A 21,963-nucleotide genomic window follows, 5' to 3' on the forward strand; every position below is an offset into this window, starting at 1 on the left:
GTGACAATAAATTTGAATAGCAGTTTTCTTCAGAAATGTATGCGTCCTAACTTATTATTTCTGGAAGGAGATAACCCCTAATATAAGAATAATATGAATAACAAAAAAAATACTCTTTTGTGCCTGCAACTACTAAAAATCATGTTAAATAAACGTGCGGCCCGCGGTTTCACCCAGTTATTCATATCTGGCCCTCCTGTAATAAAGGTTGCACACCCCTGCATTAGACCTTATTGGTATATTAAGCAGCTGCTGGTTGGTTACTGTGGGCTAACTGCCTACATTTTATTTAACATTATCTCAGCATTATCTTCCTTCCTTACATGTCCCGACGCGTTGGTTTTGTTGTGCATTACAATTTGTTTATTCATAGCTGGTTCTAGCTTATATGGTACTTGCTTATTTTTATCAATGTTATCAATTTTATTATGCATTGTCGGTGCAATGCTCCCAAATGTACTTTGTCCATTTTGTTGTTTTGTGTTACGAATGGTGCTCTTTTATCGTTTCTTAAATTAAATTATTCTAGGACCTAGGTCAATGCATTCACCTCTGGTCATGCCATGTCAACTTAGAAACTAGCTTAAATACGAAAAGTTAGATAGCCTTTTGGCCTCAATTTGATTACTTCGCATATTATACAGTACTGTAAACCTTTTGGCTAAATATTACACCAAGCAATATTCGCAACCAATTGCATGCAATGAAAGAATTTTGTTAGCCCTAAAGTTTTCTAGACCCGAACAAGCTTCTGCTGGTAGCGTGGCTTGATTGTCATGACTTGCCAACTTCTGGCATGCAAGACTCGCGGTTTTTGTGATTAGCATACCTAAGGTATAACATGACCAATGAGAAGAAGGTTTGTTTAAAAAGGTGTAGCGGCACTACTAAAGATAAGCCACCCATAGAGAGGGAAGTTTACTCCTCGAAAAGTGTCTCGTTTTCTTCCAAATTGGAAGCCCACACACGACACCACAGTTCATAGGCCACACTGACACTGTTTAGTTGTTATTTGTATGAAGCTTTTGAAAATGTGCTGTTCTTACAATTTCGCTTCTCAGTTGCGTTTTTTTGACCAGCACAACGAAAACAACACATATGACTAATGTAACGGAGGTCTAGAAAAAAGTGGAAGCGACAAAACGCGAACGTTATAACGTGCTTGAGACCGAAGATCAGTTTCAATGTTGGCACGATCGTAACAGGAGTTTGTCGTCGTTGGCTAGGGAAAGTTTTCTATTACCGTACTAAAATTCACCGACGTCATGAACGCCATCTACAGTAGGCTATTGTAATCTAGCCGAATAACGAAACATCGAAGTCTCATCCTATTTATAGCGTAGAGAACGTATCAGAAGAATCGATTGTCTTGTTTGAGTAGGCTTTTGATTTTAGCCCATTGACAAAAGATAACTGGGATAAATTTACAAAAGATAAAGATAAATGGGGCTCAAGTTGTCAACCTCCTAGTGGTGAGCCCTGGTAATTGATTCTTGCAATCAAGCGAATGACAACAAATCAAGACAGCAATTGTAGCTCACAGAGCTCCATCCTGTACAGAGTGATGTCGACCCAGAGCATGCGCCCTTCATGTCTAATAGCTGTTCAGGGCGGGCAACTTCGGTTGTCGTATGGGAAGGCATCACCTTGCTGCAGTTGAATGTGGAAGGCCTGACCAAGTCTAAAATCGACATCTTAGAACAAATAGTGAAGGCCAACCAAGTAACGGCTATTCTTCTACAAGAGACACACGCCACCACAAAAGATAAGTTAGTTTGTAATATTCTTGTTTTGAGACACAAAATTACAACATATTTTCAAGTTTTATCTATACAATCTCACGTTTCTTGTTCAGTTTCAATAACTTTAATGAGATAGACATTAGACAAATAAAGATTAGAGCATAAAACCATGGGCGTTATTATGATTAAATAAAAACCCAAGTAAGATTTTATAATGGCGCCACAGTAGAAAAATAATATTTGCCACCTAAACATTAGCATAGCCTATTAGGACAGTAAACTGATTGCAAAATGGATGAAAATCATTGATATGCAAATGCTTGTTTGAGCGATATAAGATGACAAACTTTGTAAATATAAAGGTTAGATACTAAACTACCAGTTATCGTAGGCCTACCTAATAGGCTACTGTACAGTCCAGTAGGCCTATAGCCTAGGTTCTTAACGTATGAAAGTCTTTTTCTGTGTTATGCTAATAAAAAGATAATATAAATACAAATAGAGAAACGGATCGATGCGATCGAGCTCTATAGACATAGGCCGACCGGCAAATGTTAAAAATTTCACGGGAACAAAAGATCACGCACGATGACGTAGTAATTCAATTCAAGCAAAATTCTCTTACAAATAGTTAAAAGAAGAGAGAGAGAGGAACCTTTTATTTTGTCTGTTGCGAAAAATAGTATACGGTACAAACATATATATGTATTCAACAACAGACAGGAAGCAGCGAAAGACTATATTAGTCATCGAGTCAGCTGCTTCCCATGTTTTTAATGTGACAAATGTAAAGCATCAGCATTACGTTGAAAACAAGACAAGCTTTAGTTCCGTGAAAATAAAAACAAAAAGGTGAATCCCTGTGGTTTTATTCAAACATCAAAAGTATCATGCTCTACAAAAGTAGTATGAGGAAAAACAACAACTGTTGACTGCTCGCATAAAGGACAAAGCAAAAACACTAAAAGCAGGCCTAATCATAATTTACATCTTAGTAGGCTACTTTAATAAAATCAGTCAGTTTATAGGCCGACTTAAGTACAGTTAATAAGATGACAGCCGTTAATAAGTGCAAAGTGGGGCGTGTTGTCACAATTTTTACAAATCAGCATATATCTCGCCTTAAAAGGTTGATTTCAACGATTTTGCATAAAATATTATTTTATATTAGCTCCGTATCTCGATTGCGCCCCTTCGTGGGTAGCCTACAGGCCTACCCTTTTTTAAAACTACAGAATTTTCAATTATTCTGAGTTCAGGGCACACAAAATGTTTAAATTTGCGTGCTGAGGTCGATTTTGTATTAAATATTGTATATAAAATAATATAATTGTAATCCTGTTGGAAGTCTAAACGTAATCATGACAAAGACCAGCGGCCATGTCTACCGGCAAGGCCTGCGTAGCTGAATGTGGCGGAAATGTTTGCCAGAGATTTGGAGGGCTGTAGGCCTATGTGTGTTTTGTTGTGAATATTTCAGTGTTTATGTTTAACGCAGATATTGCAGTGTGAGTGAATATTTCAGTTTATTTCAATGTTTTAATTTCAGTGTTAGTCTGGGTGCTTTAGTGTGAATATTTGGGTGTGTATGTTTTAATAAGCAATTGATTGAACAGGTTAGGTTAGACCTACAGTCATTACGCAGAAGGTATTCCATGCATTTTTCTGACGTCTTGTCAATTTATGACATAAGCAAGCAGTGATAGTTATGCATAATCATGTTGAACTGGTACAATTTTAGTTTTATATAATCTTGTTTAGTGTGATATTTTATGAGTTCAGAAAATAGTAAAAAGTATTGAATATTAATATAGTTAGAATTGCTGAGCAAGAGGTCGTCACTGTAACTTTTTCAATACAAAAATGTTCAAGTGTTTTTTGTGGGTATTAATTGTACTGAATCATGAAACTTCTTTGATACACAGTGCATTATTTTTGAGTTTTTAGGATTTGTTGAATCATTTTGTTATATTGGAATGCAAGCAAGTTTCATGGAGGCATTGCTGGAAAATAATTTTGTCCATGTAGCAGGGCCAAATGTCATGACAGTCTAACAGAAATTGAAAAAAAAAGTTATGATTAGTGAAAGTGTGATCTTTGAATAAAAAATCATAAGTCTTCACTTCTGTTGAAGTACAGTTACGGTACTTTTAACTCTAGATAGAATCAGAAGTGTTTTAATTGTAGTGCAACTTACTTTTTTCAGCACTTCAGAAAGGCGCGGATTTTCAAAAATATGCGTAGTAGCCTACGTAAATAAATATTTTTTTTTTAGTTTTCCTTTTTGTTTGTTTTCACTATTTATTTCTAAGCAATCTTCTCCGGCCAAGCCATTCCAATCTTATTTTTGCATATCAGGCACAGTCTCAATATTGACTCAAAACAGGCATTCTGTAGTTATCCAAGGTGTCTGTAAAGTCTCAACACATAGTACAGTGATAAATGTAGGTAGCACTTGAAAATAAAAATATATTCAACTTTGTTTTCTACTGAGTAGGCTACTGCCCACTTGCTGTGGAAATGAAGAGACAATGACCCTCAATCCTACTTGAATGCAGTTTCACTCAAACAAACACAAAAAAGCAAAGGAATGAAAATACGAAGCAACAGCCTATTGATCCTGAAATGAACTTGGTATTTCTTAATGTCATGAACCAATAGCAATGCATTCATCCTAAGTTTGCTCCCCTAGTCTCTGCAGATTTTAAGGTCAGGAATGGTATTTTATGTTAATATAAAGCTGTATGCACAGTTGCACACATATTCAATGCTATGTCAGCCATGCCGGATAGTAGGCCTATTGCCATTTTTATCCTTGTATGTAACTAGTATGTATCTGTGAATTTAAAGTTGTAAACACCACTGCAATACTGCATTCTTTGGGAAGTAATGGAGTGTTAAACCTAATGTATTTTTGTACTATTTTTTAAACAGCTCTGGTTTTAAAATAGAAACACTGTCCGGAACACCATGTGTGCATTGACCTTGTGAATTAACGAGCACCGCAAATTTTGCTTGTGACTTGTGAGATATCACGCGATATGTTGCGCCGGGGGGCCCGGGCAGCAACATCTGCACCGGGGCCAGGCAGGGCTCTTGGAGGCCCTGATGATGACCGGGAAATGAAAAATTAACGTCATCCTGCTCAGCACGGAAAATTAGCCTACACAAAGTATCTCTGTCAAGACTGATATGTTCGTATTGCTTTTGCAATTTTCATCCTACATATCGGACATTGCTTAAGTGCTGGTGCGCAAGTCATACAGCTACATAAATGACCACACGGCGTGAACACAACATCTGCCATGCTATCTAAACAAATCTTGCATCTCCTCTGTTCTCTTAGTTCTTTGATTTGCTTCTGCAATATGCGGCTGGATTCTGAAAAAAAACAAGCGGGATTTACATCAGACAAGGCTCGTCCACGTTATAGTAGCCTAGGCAAGGAATACTGGGCCAAGGTTATAGAAAAGGGAAAAATGGGTTGTAAAAACAAATGTATAAAGCAGTCACTGGCTAGGCTAGGCCAATTAGTAGCGGCCGCAAGCACTGGATTCAGCCTGAGTGGTAAAAAGATAACTTAGCCTTGATGTTACAAAAAATACTTAGGCTATGGGCTACTTGATTACTCGTGAAGTTTTGATTGCATTCCGACTCATAGAAACAAAAAGACCAAGTAGAAAGCATACGAACAGTTTGTAGGCTAATAGCTGAAAACCTTGGAGGCATGGACGATAAGAGTGGTTAGGTAAAATCCAGAGTTCAGTGTGACAAAGACATCCTACTCTGAATTTGATGACATTTTTTTTTTTGAATTAACAACAGAAACTGATCTGACACCTGATAAGCTAAGTTACCTAAAAATTGTTCCATTTTTTTAGCTCAGACAGAGTCAGTAGCCTAGCGACCAAGACTACAAAAAATTTCCGCGTTGAGTCGATGACGGTTCAGTTTTCCAAACCAACAACTCATCGAAAGACAAAAAGGGATTGCATGGAAGTTTCATCTTACCTGGTGACATTGGTTCGTGTGCAACAGACGAAGAGGTTCCTTGTTCAATCGCAGAAGGCAGAGGCGCTACGATAAAAGCGAAGTGTTTAATGCCTAATTACTGTAGTCTATCACTAACCAAGAATAAGCTCACTGATTTATGACCAGGCGAAGTAGCCATGTTTCTAAGGGCAATTAAAAATCCATTAGTTTGGGCTAATATGCTTTTTGTAGCCTTATATATATATAGGCTAGGTTTTGTTGTTGTAGCCTACCCGTAGGCTACGGTACTACAATACATTGTTAAAACATATAGACTAGACCAGTGGTTCCCAACCTGGGGTTCGCGGACCCCTTGGGGGTCCGTGAGAAAGCATTTGGGGGACCGTGATTACCTTGATGAATTTTTGAAAAAAAAAAATTGTTCTATATGCACGGATAGAGCACCAGCTATGCTCGGGAACAAATCCGGATTTGCTGCTTTAGTAAAAAACGAAGCTCTTTGCGCGGTTGTTTACCCATCGCTTCTTGCACAGGTACGCCTTAGCAGCAAAAACTTTACTAGCAAGTCTCAAAGAAATTCCGACGAATTGCGTGAAAGTTGTTGATTTCATCAAAAGCAGAGTTGTAAACCACCGTACTTTTAAAGCGCTCTGTCAAGAAGTAGGGTCAAATTAAGAAGTACTTTTGTATCATTCTGAGGTACGTTGGTTATCTAGAGAAGGTTTAAAACGACTGCAGCAGCTAAAAAACGAGGTATCAACTCTTTTGAAAGCAAAAGGAAGTCCCCTCTCAAAATTGTTTGAGAGTAAAAGTTTTCTATACGGCATGGCCTACTTAGCCGATATTTTCGGTCATATTAACAATGTCATATCGTGGCATTCATATCGTGGCATTCAAGGACCAGGTGTGACAATAATTGATGCAGCTGAAAAACTGAAAGCGTTTTTAGCCAAGTTGCCGGTTTGGAAACGCAGATTGGAAGCAGGTAATTACGCTATCTTGATGGATCTTATCTTGATGGATGAAACTCAAAGAGAATGTACTCTTTTGATCTCTATGAGAGAAAAAATTTGCGCACACTTGGAAACCCTGCAAATCTCATTTCAACGTTATTTTAATTTAGAACACCTGCCGCACGAAGTTAAAACAATAGATTCGAAATCCTTTTCTTTTTGACTTGAGCAACATTAGCGATGACGATCTCAGTAAAGATGACTTAATTGCTTTGAGATCAAAAGAGTTATTACGCATTGAGTTTCATTCCAAAACTGTGGAAGAATTTTGGTGCTCACAACTGCAAACTTACGCATTCTTGGCAAAGCAAGCGATTATTGTTTTGTTACCATTCATAACCACTTATCTTTGCAAGGCAGGATTCTCAGCTCTTGTTACAATAAAAACTAAACATCGAAATCGCCTGGACGTTGAAGATGACATGGGTGTTGCGTTGTCAAAAACTCAGGCACAGTTCAGTCGTTTAGTTCAGGAAAGGCAACAACAGCCCTCTCATTAAATTTGCTTACGTTAAAAAAGTTTCGGCATGGCACTTTGGGTCACCTTAATATTCAAATACTGCTGACATTTCTTGAACAATTCATTCATTTTCTTATTTGAGCAACTGTTTAACCTGATATTTGCCGCAGGAGTCATAGCGACATTGCAATATAACACACAACACAGTACAGTAGTTGAGTAGCATAATTATTACAATAGTCAATAGTATGTTGAGTTTCAGGCAAAATTTAGGTAGGGGTCCGCAGAATTAATAATTTGTCTAAAGGGATCCGTGACAACAAAAAGGTTGGGAACTACTGGACTAGACTAATGTTTCACAATTTCTACGGTACGATTATATCCTCAGATTTTTGTATCAATTAAATTTAATCTCACTTACTAAAAAGTGTAGTTAACAAGGTAACAAGTAAAAAGTGTAGGTAACAAAGTGTAAAGGTAAAAAGTGTAGGTAACAAGTTCAACTACATAGCGCAAATAGTTGACTAGCGCTTGATAGCCTACGTTGTAGTCTGGTCTACAGTAGGTCTACATTTGAAAATAATAGCATACATACTTGCGGTGTTCACAGCAACAGGAGCTTGACAAAAATGCACTGTTTCCATCTCTGAATCGCTTTCATCTGAATCTTCCATTGACGAGTCGCCATTTAATAAAATTTCTACCATTTCCGAAGCAGAACCATACATCGTGTTGCTGTTTGTCTTCAATCTCCTTGAAATGAAACATGTTTCAACAGTTTCGCAATAATTCTGATTTGAATTCTTTCATTTGATGCAAAGCAACAAAATTGAATCATAAAAAAGTCATTTTTGCCTAAGTTTTAAGTTATAAATTCTAGCCTACTGACCATATGGCGCTTTCGGCGGAAGGATTGTCAAAACCGTAAAATTGCGTTATGGATGTAGCCTATATGTCACATTCAGCATTTTACAGAATGTAGCCTATTGGTATAAAAAAGCGAGGAAATAAAATAGGCAAACCAAATTCAAACAACACCTTTTAGACTACGATTTACTTTCCGTGCACGGAGGCAAACAGCGACAGTGTCGTGTGGCCGCCACTTAAGCATATAAACGTAGCACGTAGGACAGCATATGGAGTCACTTGCTGCGAATGAAAGTAATGAAACCACTTGATCCACAGTATTTATACTACGGACATCGCAGTCTTCGCGTTAAAGACCAAGGTCTATCCTTTTGCCACACCTTTTTGACGATATCACCCGGGCTTCACTGAGAGGCTATTGGAAAATGGAAAGCAAAAGTTTGCTCGAATTCGATTAATATTCAACCTTGACGCGAGGTCACGGAGTAACATCGTGCATTGTTGTGCCGAGTTTTATTTGCATCCAACGGAAAATAGCTGGTTGATTCATCACTAAGCAGTATATCCAAGTGTGGCAGCTCGCAAGCTACTGTGCGAATGCACGCATTGCACAACAAACCTTTTAATGCAGACGAAAATACTCTTCTTGTCAAAGCCCATTTCTTCAACTTCTTTTACAACTTTCGAAACCATTGCTTCATTGAGCCTTTTTTTCATTGCAACTTTCTCAGCCTGTTTTCAAACCAAAACGAAAACTTTGAAAAATCCAGTTGATAAATAGACGTATAGCAAAAAGTAGCCTAGCCTACATGGTGGACGTCATCTATTATCATCAACCTGCTGTACAAGAATAAAGTTTGCGCCAAAACTAACCTACAGCCTATGTTTAAGCAGCCTATTGAAGTGAGACGATACACCACTTTAAAGATGTAACCAACATAGAATAGTAGCCTACCTGTGGATCAACGATAGGAGGAGGTGGCGATGGAAGCCTCGACCGTTGAACTCCATTTTGTGACTGCCCGTTGGACTGGCCGGACACTGTTGGTCGAGGTAAGCTTGGAAATGCACTGACAATAGAATGAACAAAATCTGGACCTTTCAATTGAAGCAAAAACTCGCACCTGCAAAGTGCAATCAAAAAGAGATCAGTTAAACGTAAAATAAATTTGTATGATGTAATTAATTAAAATTGAAAAAACGAGCATGTTACATTCATGACAAAACAGCCGAGAATCGATATCCTACAAACAATTAGTGGCGTTCCTTTGAGTTTAAACACTTGCACTGCAATTGTCGGAAATATAGACACTGCCAGAAGTCAGAGTTAGTAACTATTTAGCAGTGTAAAAAATATTGGGTCGGTTCTGCGCATCACTTTTGTCCAAGTAGTAGGCTTACCAACTATTTATGCTTTCCTACATCTCTAATGAGGTCGCGCCTTTGCAAGTCGCGTACCAACCGGTTACCCCACCGGCGCACCTGATGTGATGCCGCAGCCAATTATTTAGTGGATTATATAAATTTTTGAATGTTTACCCTCGGACTGACAAAGCCTTGATTGGTTATTCCTGGTAGTTTCGCATAGAGGTTCTTGACACAGGGCTGGTTACCGAGATTGGCAGAGTGAAGTTTTCCGAATGTTGAAGTGTTGTTGCTGGAAAATTATTCCATTCACTAGGTGCCGCTGAATGGAGAGCATTCAGCGGCACCTGAAATGCGAACATTCAGCGGCACCTCGAGCATTCAGCGGCACCTCGAGAAGTCCTGAAATGCGTTGCTCAAGCGCACACCCCGAGAGTCGAACCAGCACCGCGTGATTTTGAGCCAGGCGCGTAACCACTGAGCTAACGGAGCGGACATAACGAGAAAGTAATAAATCTCAATTTTGTGTGCTTTTTGTAAGATCAGTAGGCTACATTTTGACCAGTAAACTCAACGCAAATAGGAATTAGGCTATAGTATACACACTAACACACGCGCCCATGTATTGCTTGCACAGCTTACAGATGACGTTACCGAGAGTTGAACTATTGCTATGATTGAATTGGAAACCAAACTTACATTGGAAACCACTTTGCATGTTCTGTCCACGGATTTTCGTTTCGTTCCCAATTTTGTAAACCTCCGTTGCAATACCAGCACTTAACTCGGTCTCTATCTCCAAGAAAGAAGAAGCCAGCCTGGGCTAATAGCCTTGGAGTTACATTCATAGAGATTTGTTTCCAACGAGAGTCAAACGTGTCGCATCTCGAGGCCTCACTCCTCATGTGGGGATTCACTGCATGTTGGCATGGAAACATGCTTTGGAGGTTAACCTAAAAAAATAATTTTAGAAGAAAATTGGCATAGCCTACCTCTGAGTCAGTCTGAATAAAAATTACAAATACATAAAAATGTGGAAACTGAATTCATCTTCAATGTACGTTTCAAAATTTTAAGCTTTCAATTTTACAACTAAAATTAAATGGTAACAAAACTCTCGAAATAACCAAGCGTTTAACTTCAAATGTGTCTGATAAACAATCAGTAGCCTAGTAGGTTACATCATGAAATCAAACTGTTCAATTCTCAGACTTCATATAATTCAATTGTTTAGTAACATAGAGTAGCCTATCAAATGCCTACTATTTCTGCTTCAGTTAAGCTGTAACTTTGACTATTTGTAGCACTGCCATCTGATGGTGAATTCATGCTATTGGACAAAGGAACGTTTCTTGTCTCTGTTTTCAGCACCATTCTGCAATGAAAGCTAAGTTTAACAACAGACACATCAAAAGATGAAATGTCGGTAGCCTATTGTGCTAAAAAAACTGGTAGCGGTAATTAACAATTAATCATTAGGCCTACTGTATTCTTACCTAACACTTGCAAGGTAACTCATGCAATTAAAATAAAGCAGTTGATTTATTCGAACAGTACTAACCATCTAAAAAGAGTTATTGAAAAGTTTGCTGCTTATTCAAAATTTTCGATATAACGTGGTGTCTGTTTTTGCAGGTTTTTCAGTTGTTAAATGAAAATGAACCTCTTTTTTATTCTTCTAAAATCTAAACATACGATAAGCTACATAGAGTCGCACTTCGTCATAGCCTTAAATAACCAAAATTTTCCAATCCTTTTATCCACGGTGAATAGTTTCAGCGATCCAAACAAGCGAACACTCAAGACTCAACAAAGGCTACTCATGGAGTACCACATGGGTTGCGCTTTTGTCAAAACTAACCAATAAATTCGTTTAGATCTGAGCGTGATCTCGAAAAAGCGTGATAAAAACTGGCTTTTTATATTTTTGCATCACCAGACCTTTCGCCAGGGGTGTAGTTAGAGAGGTAAGGGGAAGCAACTGCCCCCCCCCAAAAAAAAGCATCTTAAATAAACATTTCCCACTCTGTCACAGCATCATTTAACAATGTTTTACTACTGATTTGGCTGAAAGCACTCACAGAATGCTCAGTTTTGAATTTTTGTTTTCAAAATTTTGTGGGAGACCTCCACGCCTCCCATGGGTGCTCCGTCTTTGATGACTGATTGCCGGTCTTACTGGCATGTGCAATAATAGCCTACTTATTTGCTTCTCTCCCGAATTTCGTGCTGGATTCGCCACTAGTAACTTCACCCGACCGACACAATTTCAGAAATGAATACAATGCTGCTGACCTGCAACGAGGAAATAAGTTTCTGTGCTCCTCCTCGGCGTTGTCACTACTTTTCCAGTTTTTTGCAACTTCTTGGCATGAGAAACATTGAACACGGTCCAAATTTCCCAAATAGAAGAATCCAGATTTAGCTAAGTGGTGAGGACTGACACAAGAAGGTTTCACAGTCCAATTTTTAAATGTTTTTCTACAAGAAAACAATGTTTAATAGTTATAAAAATATCAAACACAGTAGAATGAAACCTCATTATAATAGCTAAGATTGTTATGACACAAAAGCCGACAGAAGAAAAATTATGTCAAGGACTCTAAAATTCTGTTTGTTTAAACTGGAATGTGTTACTTTATCTGAGTCTTTGGTAAATAAAAAGTATAAACGAATAAATTTTGCGTTATATTGTGGTACTGATGAGTTCTCCATATACAGTATTTCATGACCCATTGTTATTTTCAGGATACTTCGATGGAAAACACAATACTACTGTTTGCCTACGGCAAGCCTACCAAAAAGCACTATCACTATTTTTCTTTTCTTTTACAGGTGTAGCCTACGCCACTAGCACTAGTTACAGCAAGTTTGATGAAATCAAAATTACAATCTGTTTTCTTCTTTTCGTAAATCCAGACTTCGTAAAAAATCTTCATAAAAACGAGATGAAATTGTGGCAAATCGGAAAACCTGAAAAAGCAAGTTTGTTTCAAAACTTTTGTGGTTGCTCTTGAAACAAAAAATCTTTGGAGTTCGATAAAGCTCTGTGCTCTGGTGAACAAACAGTGCCTTTTTTAATCCAACCTATACTGTATTTTTCTATTGAATTATATTGAAATAATTTGCTGCACAGTAGACCTAAGTTAATTTTTTTACATTGGTCTGGCTTACGGAATGTAGCCTATCGCTAACCTGTGATCTAAATAAAATTATTTTTAAGTTAGATTGATATTTCAACAATGAGTTCGCCAACAAAAGTTGAAAACGTCCAAAAAAACATACTGTATTAAAGTTTTGTGACGTTTGTGGTCCAGGTTCCACCTTCTTCAAGCTAGCTGAAAATAAGAAAAATTGCATTGCCTCATGTTGCACAGCGTAGTGATGGCAATTCTAACAAGGTCGTAAGTTAATTCTTATGATGTTGCCTACATCATCTTGATTCACTTGAGCGTTCTCAATTTGTTAATGATAATAACAGTAAAGCTGTCGTTTATCACTTCTGTGTGAACTTGAATTAGCCTATGTCTTCTGTAGTACTTTTAGGTTTTTTGGCCGTGCAAGCTGAAGGCACGAGCTTTATTCTGTCAGGTAACATGACGTTGAGCGTTAGGCAAAACAAACGTAAAACTCGAATCGTTTTTATACAGTAGGCTACCGTACTTTGAAACAAAGTAGACTTATTTTTTGAGTTTTTACTCTTTTGACATAAACAGCGAGTTTCTCTGCTATAGGTCATTTCTCAAACAGCTATTGGTGTTCATCATAAATCTCAGGCAATTTCATCACCTTCGCGCTCATTTAGTGCTGGTTCAGCGCGTTCTGCTTGTGGTATTATTTTTTTCTTGTCGTTTTAATAACAAAAACGAAATGAATATCAGATTATTAAAAATTAAGCGTTTACTTAAAATCTGCACATAGGCATTTATCCAAATAGTTACGTGTGTTGAAAACATAACACGAGCTTAACAAACATTAACATACTTGATGTCACTGGCTGAGCGCTGGAAGCCATGGCAACATTGTTGGTGAGGTCATCCGAACGGCAAGGACGACCACAAGATGGAACGGCGACAGCCTAGACAAAATTAAATTGATTTTATCGACAACACGATGAATGACAATCAATCAACATCATGATAACGTGATAAGATATATCACTTAAAATCTACCTTTTGAAAGCAAACATGGGATTTTGTCTGTTCTAAACCAAATTAAATTAGTGTAACCTTGCCTGCATAACAATATGTTTTTTACTCTGCACAGAGTGCACAACGTGCACAACTGCACATACCAGGAAGCTTGTACTTAGTGCTTCATATTATCAAAATTCGGGTCATAGTTAAAGTTATGCTGTCTTGTTTTTTTATTTCTTCTCTTGTAGCCTATCTAGCCTACTCTTGACAATACATTTTTCACCATGAATAGGCCTATACACAATTTGCAAAGTAGGCTACACAATATCGTGAGTTGTTCTAAATAGACTTTTGAAGAATAAACGAAACCTTACTGATATCGCTTGTTGTGAAAACGTCGAGTCTTGGCTGCGATTTTGGGATTGCAGAAGTAAGCTTTTGAACATTCGCCCTGGCAATGAAAGCAATTTAATTTTGAACCATAGCCTATAGCCTAGGTACGGTACGCTGAAGAATTAGAATATGACAGCATAAGTTGCAATACTTTTAGAAAAATTTTGAAGTTTTTCTTTACTCCATCATTGTTTGCGCAAGTGACGACTGAGTTTTAGGAAACTAAACGGGCCTATGCCAAAATTTTAATCGTTGCAATTTCAAACAAAACCAACGCTTTTTATAAAAAGCTATAAAAAAGTACGGAATCTTCAAAGTTTGACAAGTTTAAAAAAAATCTAAAAAAATTATCTTACCAATTAAAGGCACATTTAATTCGTCTTCACCTCTCGCCATCCGACAATCAGAGCGATGCCATCTCGCAGATTTAACATCATCACCAATGCTCCAATCGTAAACGTTTATACCGCATGAGAAGCATTTCACTCTGTCTCGGTATCCAGTGAACAGAAATCCTGCTTCGGCCAGCAGTCGAGGATCCACAGGAGCAACAAGAGGAAATTTCAAGAAAGTACTTAATCTGTATGACTCTTTAGCGCCATCTCCCGGATGAATATACACAGATCTTTGTCCGGGTGGATCTCTGTTCCTAGTAAGAAAAGATGCAAACACATCATATGAAACTGATAAACATTGATTGAATTGGGTTTAAAAGAAAAGTTTTTTTCCTTTGATGAAATAAAAAGTCGGTTCAAACTCTTGGCCAGTTAGTCAACGATAGAAAGGTCTCAAGTTCGAATCCTTTCTCGGGCAGTTGTTTCTTTTGCAATTACAAAATTTTCGTCTATTCAAAGCTCACGTAATAGAAAAACATACCCTAAACGCGACAATTGCTAAAATAGGTGTAAAGAAAATATGGAATCAATCCAACGTTTGATTAAACTCATTAAAGGCGTAGCCATAAAATATGTACTAGCCATAAAAGGTTATGAGCATCAAAGTTTATTGTTGTCGTTGAACATTGAAAACATCCCATGCAAAATAAAAAAGTTTATTGGAAATAGATTTGGGGAAGTAATTCAGTCATGCGTTCACTGGAGCTAAAAAAAAATCCTACGAATCTACTCCCTCACTCTGAAACCCAGATTCTGTACATCACACTCAGCTTGTACGTTCACGTTCGTCCAACTTATAAAAAATAAAATATTGTTGCAATGTTGTAATTTACTTGATGGATGATATATGTTCATTGTTCATGCATTTCTTGAATTTTGTAAAAGTACATTGTTGGAAATCGTGGAAGAGCACCAGGTTAAGGTTTAGGCTTGCAGCTTTTGATTTTAATATTATGTAACCATCTAGCCTATTTAAAATATAATTTTTATGCGTGTTGATAATATCGGAGTTTGCTTTATTTGTTCGTTTTAAGTATTTTTCAAACTTTCTTTTTTACATGTGCTAGCTGAAGATGCTATCACCATAGTAAATCGATTCTTAATAAATTACACCAAGAGGTTAGATTGTTGTGCAAATGCAAGCATTTGATAAATGCAAAATAGCAGTACCATCATTGCAAAGTTGACATGAACCTAAAATATTTCACCGAAAATGGTCTTACCCTGTGTAGATCCTTCCGTCGTGAAATATCTGAAATAAAGATTAAGGAATACAATGTGACTTTATCGTTTGTAACCAACCATAATTCCTCTCCAAGCAGGACAACATTTTTCAAAATATTTCAAAGTACAGTAATAAAATGTTTACCACATGTCCAGAAAATCAATGCCCTAAAGGGTGTTTACTAATGGTCAAGTTTACTAATGGTCAAGTTTTCTAATGCACCTTAAGACAGTTTATTCACACTTTCCACTTCCGTGAGCGGGGTTGCTAAGTGGTTTGAATGTTTCCAAATGGGTTGTTGGACGGGAACAAGACTAAGCTTTAAAAAAAAGCTTTTTCAAACTACAGTAAAAAATCAATAAACTGCGATCATTCTTCTTAAAATTACACAATTTTAAATGTCGTTTACTAACCTCGATTTCTTGTTTGTTATTGCTGTCTTGTGACGGGAAAATGCGTTGTTCTCCACTGGTCCGAGAAGCGCGTAACTTTTTTGACTTGAATGACAATCCAAGGTGGTTCGCGCATGCTTTCAAAAGCTTCAGCTTTTTTTCATTGTCCTGATGTTCTATTTAGAAATTTGAAGCCAATATTACAGTACAAGTATACGTTGTCAGTGCCAGATTTATTGTTTCAAAACATTAGTCCACTTTCTTATACAAGAGGTGCAAGCTGGAACGCTAACCTTTCGTGCATCACACTTATGAAGGCTACGTCTTCATTCATGGTAATAAATAAAAGGAACCGATTTGTATGCAAGAAATATCCATTATACTTCACAAGAAAAATTATGTTGATAAAAAATATTTTCAACGAAAATTGTAACTCAATTGAAACATAAAATCAAAGTAAACCAGTGCGAAATTCTGGTGAGTTATCTAGCCCAACTTGCTGTATTCTGAATGTAAGGAGATATGACCAATAACACCTGCCTGCAACTACAGTAGAAAGAACCCATTTGCTATCACGTCCGTTTATCTTTGTGTTACAATGCTATTAAAGTTAGTAATCGCACAGTCAAATAAAACAACAAAAATGCAACATTTTATTTTTGTTCACTTCAACACAAGTAAGGTCTTTTCACGAACGCTCGTTTTCAATCTTTGTGGAGATACTTGTGCAGTTATATCTACGTCGCGCATTTATTATGTACAAATTACAATACCGACTAATTCATTATTACTCAATGCAAATAGATCACAATCAGTAACGTTTTTTAAGTGTTCAACTAGAACCAATCTAGCATCAAAGCCGCATCACTCAGAATTCAGAAAAAGTTGAAAGTTGAAGACTCTTCAATTCTAGGCTACCGAAACAGTTCATTTCTTGTGATGCCATGGTGGCAGGCTGGATTGAAATTGATTATAAACTGCAGTAGCAAGTATAGCCAGGGTTTGTAGCGTAATGTGCTCGCCTATAGGCTACTGCTACTATAATAACAAAGACAATCTTTGCGTCTTCGAGTCGTACAGGAACAAACGTTGAAAAACAGTGAAAAAATAGGCTATCTGCAACACTAAAACCAGCTTTCTCTTTGTGAAGAATTCCAAAACTTTTTATCGTGCCTCATGAGTATTAAATATTAGACCGAACTAAAAATTTTAAGCGTAATACAATTTTGATAAAAACTAGTTCGTCAAGAGTTTTTAACAACTTTTCGAAGATGCGTGCCAATGTGATGTACCAAACGTAAGCACTTCAATAAACACAGGCACACAAGCAGCTAGCATTCCGGCTTGGAAATCTGACCTTTTGTACATTGATTTGACGTGTGCAGACATAATAATTAATATATATATATATAATTTTACTGCTATATATACTTTTAGCACGGGCATGAGAACACAATACTTTGAAAGGACATAGACAAAGTAAATTCCAAAAACCTGTACACTAAACACTGGTTTTCAGTTGCAAGCTAAATATTATATACATGAAAAATTCCACCTTGTGACAAGGAAGAGAAAATTTTTCATGCAGTTCTGTACATCCACAGAAAAACTCGCAAAACGTAAGCCAACATTCCATCATTTCCATGCCAGCCACAACAACAAACAATGTTTTAATTTTGCTTACATTTGCTGAGTTATGACGCTCTCGCATTTCCCCACGCACACGTGTCAGCACCTCCTCAAGCACACGTGCCAACATTAGGCGATCATCACTGCGGTTTTGTATGCAATTAGTTTACTTATTCACAATAATAACAATGTGTGTTTATTTCATGTTTGCAGTATCCATCACAGATCTACGCAGTTCTCAGCAAGAGGCAGATAATTTCAACTACGGTAGTGTAAATGCAATTCAACAATTTACAACAAAACACATAAAAACATCAAGCTGCTAAGCATTCACGGCTTCACACCAAAAACAAACTATAAACAAGCCAAACCAAATCAAACCAAAAACATGCTCTAAAACAGGGATGTCCAACCTGCGGCCCGCGGGCCACAGTGCGGCCGGCCTGAGATTTTTGTGCGGCCCGCCAGTCATTTTCACTCCAAGTAGTATTTTGAACTTTGAATCTTAGCCTAATTAAACTGCACCAGTCCGCTTTTAGGGGCGCAGTAATAGTGTAGTATGGGAGCATCAGGATTAGATATAACTATATGGCTAGAAGAGTTAAAGCACGCGTTTAGTACTTGGGTAGTCTAGTGTTATTTGTTCCTATTTCCAACGATGAAATTAATGCTTTTTGTTTGACTCTTTATGTACCAATTTTTCTTGAAATTTAATAGGTTTTGCGGCCCATTAAATTATTTCAAGTGACAATGCGGCCAACCCTGATAAAAGGTTAGACATCCCTGCTCTAAAATAAAAAAAAATGAAAAAATAATGAAAATGACAAGATTTTGATGACGATCATTTTCTGATGCAAACCATGACTTTAGGCTAATATTGTAAACTTACTAACTAAGTTAGCCCATATAATAGTTGAGTGAGCTACTGCAGACTTTGCCAGCTATCCAGACAACAAATCAGTCTTTTTTACATCAAATAAACGTTTGCAGATGTTGTAAAAACTAATTTGCTGACAGATAGCTTAATACAGATCGTCAAATCAACTAAACTCTGTTGGTGGTAAAATATGTGTGTTACACAACACAACAGCAACAACTTCACAAAATCTCGCAACTCTAAACCAACAAAATATACATATTCGCTTACCTTTACTTTGACTAAGTAAGAAATTTTTCATGGCATTAAGCTTGCTTTCCAAAAATTCACTACTCTCTTTTGAAATTACACTAAGTACTAGATACCAATTTCCTTTCCTTAGCAACAAGCAGCAAATCATAGTGATGTTAACATGATGACTTGTTTTTTCTCCAAATGAAGCTTCCACATGCTCCAGTAAAACCGACATTGAACAAAAGGCAACCAGATAAATGGCAGATTTAACTTCTTCATCAGCAGACATCCCTTTGAGGCTTAATGTTTGTCTAAACGCACTTTGAGAGGAAGTTTTAACGTTGTTGAAAAACAACTCTTTTGGTTTTTCCAAAGAAATGGCTGGAATTGAGGTTTCGAAAATCTCACCCATGGAGCCTACTGTTTTTAATACAAGTTCCAACGTTACTGTTACATCTGCCAGTTTCGTTTCACTAGCACTACTATTATTTTGCATCCAATCCAGCTTTTTAAACTCCATTTCTGCTGGTAATGATAAATGTTTCTCAACAATTATCTGTTGTGGAAGGTGTGGAAAAACTTGGTTATTGCAATCACTTTGAGCTGGTTTTACAGGATGCGTCGAGAACTTTTTATGTTCAGTTTGATTGTTTTTTTGGATAAAAAAATCGCTCAAGGATAGAGTTTTGAGTTTTCAAATTTAAGCCAATAACTTAATGAAGGTATTGCCCATATAAGTGTTGTCTCTTAAATTCCACATTTTTTTGGCAAAGGCATATTGCTGAGTATGAGGTGTTGCATGTTTACCACACAAAAGCATTTTCTTTCTTAACAACCTCATCGAATAGATTTCAAATAAAAACTATCCTTCAAAAGAAATATAAAGTTATAAAAGTATATAGAAAAGTTGTAGAAAATCACTAGCTCATTGTGCATTGTTCATAATTGCAGAAACAATGAAATGAACAATGAATAGCTTTGAACTTAGTCGTTTCTTTATGGACGTCTGTTTTAAGTGACTTTGCCAATTTATCTCACCAAGTAATTTTCAACCAAAATCGATGATAAGATACACTTTTAGGAGGCTTTAGCTGGATCAACAGAGTAACTCACTGACCGAAGATGCATTTCGGCCAAATTAAGCAATAATAGGCCAAAGCCAAGCACAAACGTATGTACCGACTACGGTATTGGTGGGAATGTATAAGCTTTACGAACGTACGTAAACATCCGCTATAAAAATATCCACTCGGAAAAAAATACCCTGATAAAGATCCATATTGGTAAATATTTCCCAGAAAAAAATCCATGTTGATCAATATCGTCACAGATAAAATCTTTCAGGTAAATATTCGTCTCTGTGGAAAATCAAAATTATTTAATCAGGGATATTTTCTTGGGGAAATGTTTCCAGGTAAACTTCTACCTGGGTTATATTTACCATGGGGCATATTAGTTTATCGTCATAATTAATTCAAGGATTAATTTATTATGTTTTTGCAGAAGCGAAAGTATATACTATAAAGCGGTAGGCTACAGTAAAACTCACTGAATAAATCAACTCCGGCCTTCAACGATTTTAATTTTAATAAGCGGTGAATGCCATATCTAAAAGTAATAAAAATTCTGTCTCAAAGCAAATTGGATTTAATGCACGGATGGATTTATCATCAGTAAATTTATTAATGGATCCTACTGTTTTATATCATGACAAGGCAGAGCAGTTTCTGTACAAAATCACTTATTTGATTGATAGCTTATCAGTTGGAAGAGCTAAACGATTTCTCATTTTTTCAAGAGTTTCGATCAGTAGAATCATTCGGTTATTTACCTTTTGTTATACTTCTCTTACAACTACGTCATTAACTTTTCCAACGTCTCTACGTATTAAAGAAAATACAGCGACCATATTCTGGGGGATCGACCGGAAAAAATCAGCAACACAGTAAGCAGTCAAAATGATGAGTACTGTCAGAACAAAAATGCGAACTTACGAGCTAAGCTAAACGAATGGGACTGAATGAGAATCAGTAGTTCCAGTTTGTGAAAGGAGTTTCTACTGATACCAAAGTTTCTAGGTCACCCAAAGTGGTCAGCCTATTGTTACCATAAAATATTGGATTAAATTCTGGCATTTGTGCTGAAAATCTAAAATTCATCTGGCACTACTGGTAATGAGGAAAGATCGATTTTCAGTTGGCACGTTAGCAAGGCGTATGTATAATATAGATCGCCATGTAACAAGCCTACATTTTTAACCTTTCATAAGCCCACATTTGTTTCTGCAGCGGAAGTAAAACCTTTTTCCAAGGTTTATGGCATAAGCTACGTAAACCAATCGGCGAGTGGAATGCTCAGTAGCCAACTCCATCTTTTCGTGACATTAAGGAACTGTAACGCACTATCAATGTAATTCATGTTTCAAAACTCGTTTTCCAAATTCAAGAAAATCAAGAATCCCTGGCGAATTTCGCATCTGTCTTCATTTTTGTCTGCTATTTCATTTTTGTCTTTTTTGTGTTGTGCTTTGTATGTATCTGATCATAGGCGTAGCCAGAAGGGAGGATGAAAGGGGCCATGGCCCCCACAAAATTTTTAAAGTTTGTATTTCGAAGTTGAACCTTTTGTTAAAAATATAATAAAATTTGTAGAAAATTATATCGTTTTTCAAGACATCTGGCTATTAACACCCCCAGAACTTGTTTTAGACACACAGAAAAATACCAATAAATTTTATAGAAACAAATGAACGAAATATTTTTAAGCCACATTTTGGCTTTTTGCCGATTGTGTCATTTCACTATCGGTCCTAACTCCTGAAACTTGTGATTTTGACTTAAAATATGTATGTCAAGAGAAACAATTAAGCTATATTTAGGGTTAGATTGCTGGTTTGTGTCATTTCAATTAATTCAAGGTCATATTTTTGTGCTGGGCGTCAGTGGCGCTCGTGTCATGGGGCTGCAGCCCCACCTGAAAGAAAAAGACAAGGGAAAATATGTTTTCCTCTGTGTTTGTCTGACTCGGTTACTTTTTTCACACACATAAGAATTGCGGATCGAAAATTAAAATATTAAAAGTTTCGTTCGGCAACACCGATTTTGGGCAAACTTCTTTGCAGCCCGAGATTCTGGATTTCAAGCGCTCTGATTGCCTAAAAATTATTCTTGAAGGTCCACCTCTTTTGGTATTTTACAGCAATTTTTGAATTTGTTAGGGCTGCATGGAAAACAGCCCCACTT

The 21,963-nt window shown here is 37.0% G+C and overlaps 1 protein-coding gene across 2 annotated transcripts; it reads right to left on the reverse strand.

The window, feature by feature from the left end:
* Window positions 1-4,155: 4,155 nt before the first annotated feature.
* On the reverse strand, window positions 4,156-19,578 carry LOC145788243 (E3 ubiquitin-protein ligase XIAP-like). 2 transcript variants are annotated; one of them, XM_082600019.1, is made up of 16 exons: window positions 18,758-19,578; window positions 16,003-16,157; window positions 15,588-15,616; window positions 14,326-14,618; window positions 13,951-14,027; window positions 13,425-13,518; window positions 12,726-12,778; window positions 12,331-12,413; window positions 11,736-11,921; window positions 10,704-10,815; window positions 10,140-10,393; window positions 9,031-9,199; window positions 8,695-8,807; window positions 7,804-7,958; window positions 5,754-5,819; window positions 4,156-5,123 (listed from the first exon to the last, which is right to left on the reverse strand). In XM_082600019.1, exons 1-16 carry the CDS (start codon window positions 19,239-19,241, stop codon window positions 4,924-4,926), a joined length of 2,523 nt encoding a protein of 840 aa, XP_082456145.1. In that variant the 5' UTR covers window positions 19,242-19,578; the 3' UTR covers window positions 4,156-4,923. The 2 variants fall into 2 exon arrangements, with proteins under 2 accessions (XP_082456145.1, XP_082456144.1); XM_082600018.1 differs by having other exon boundaries at window positions 7,804-7,961.
* Between the last annotated feature and the right edge of the window lie 2,385 nt (window positions 19,579-21,963).

Source organism: Aplidium turbinatum, chromosome 2 (genome assembly GCF_918807975.1).
Source record: "Aplidium turbinatum chromosome 2, kaAplTurb1.1, whole genome shotgun sequence".
In the NCBI taxonomy this organism is placed as follows: Eukaryota; Metazoa; Chordata; class Ascidiacea; order Aplousobranchia; family Polyclinidae; genus Aplidium; species Aplidium turbinatum.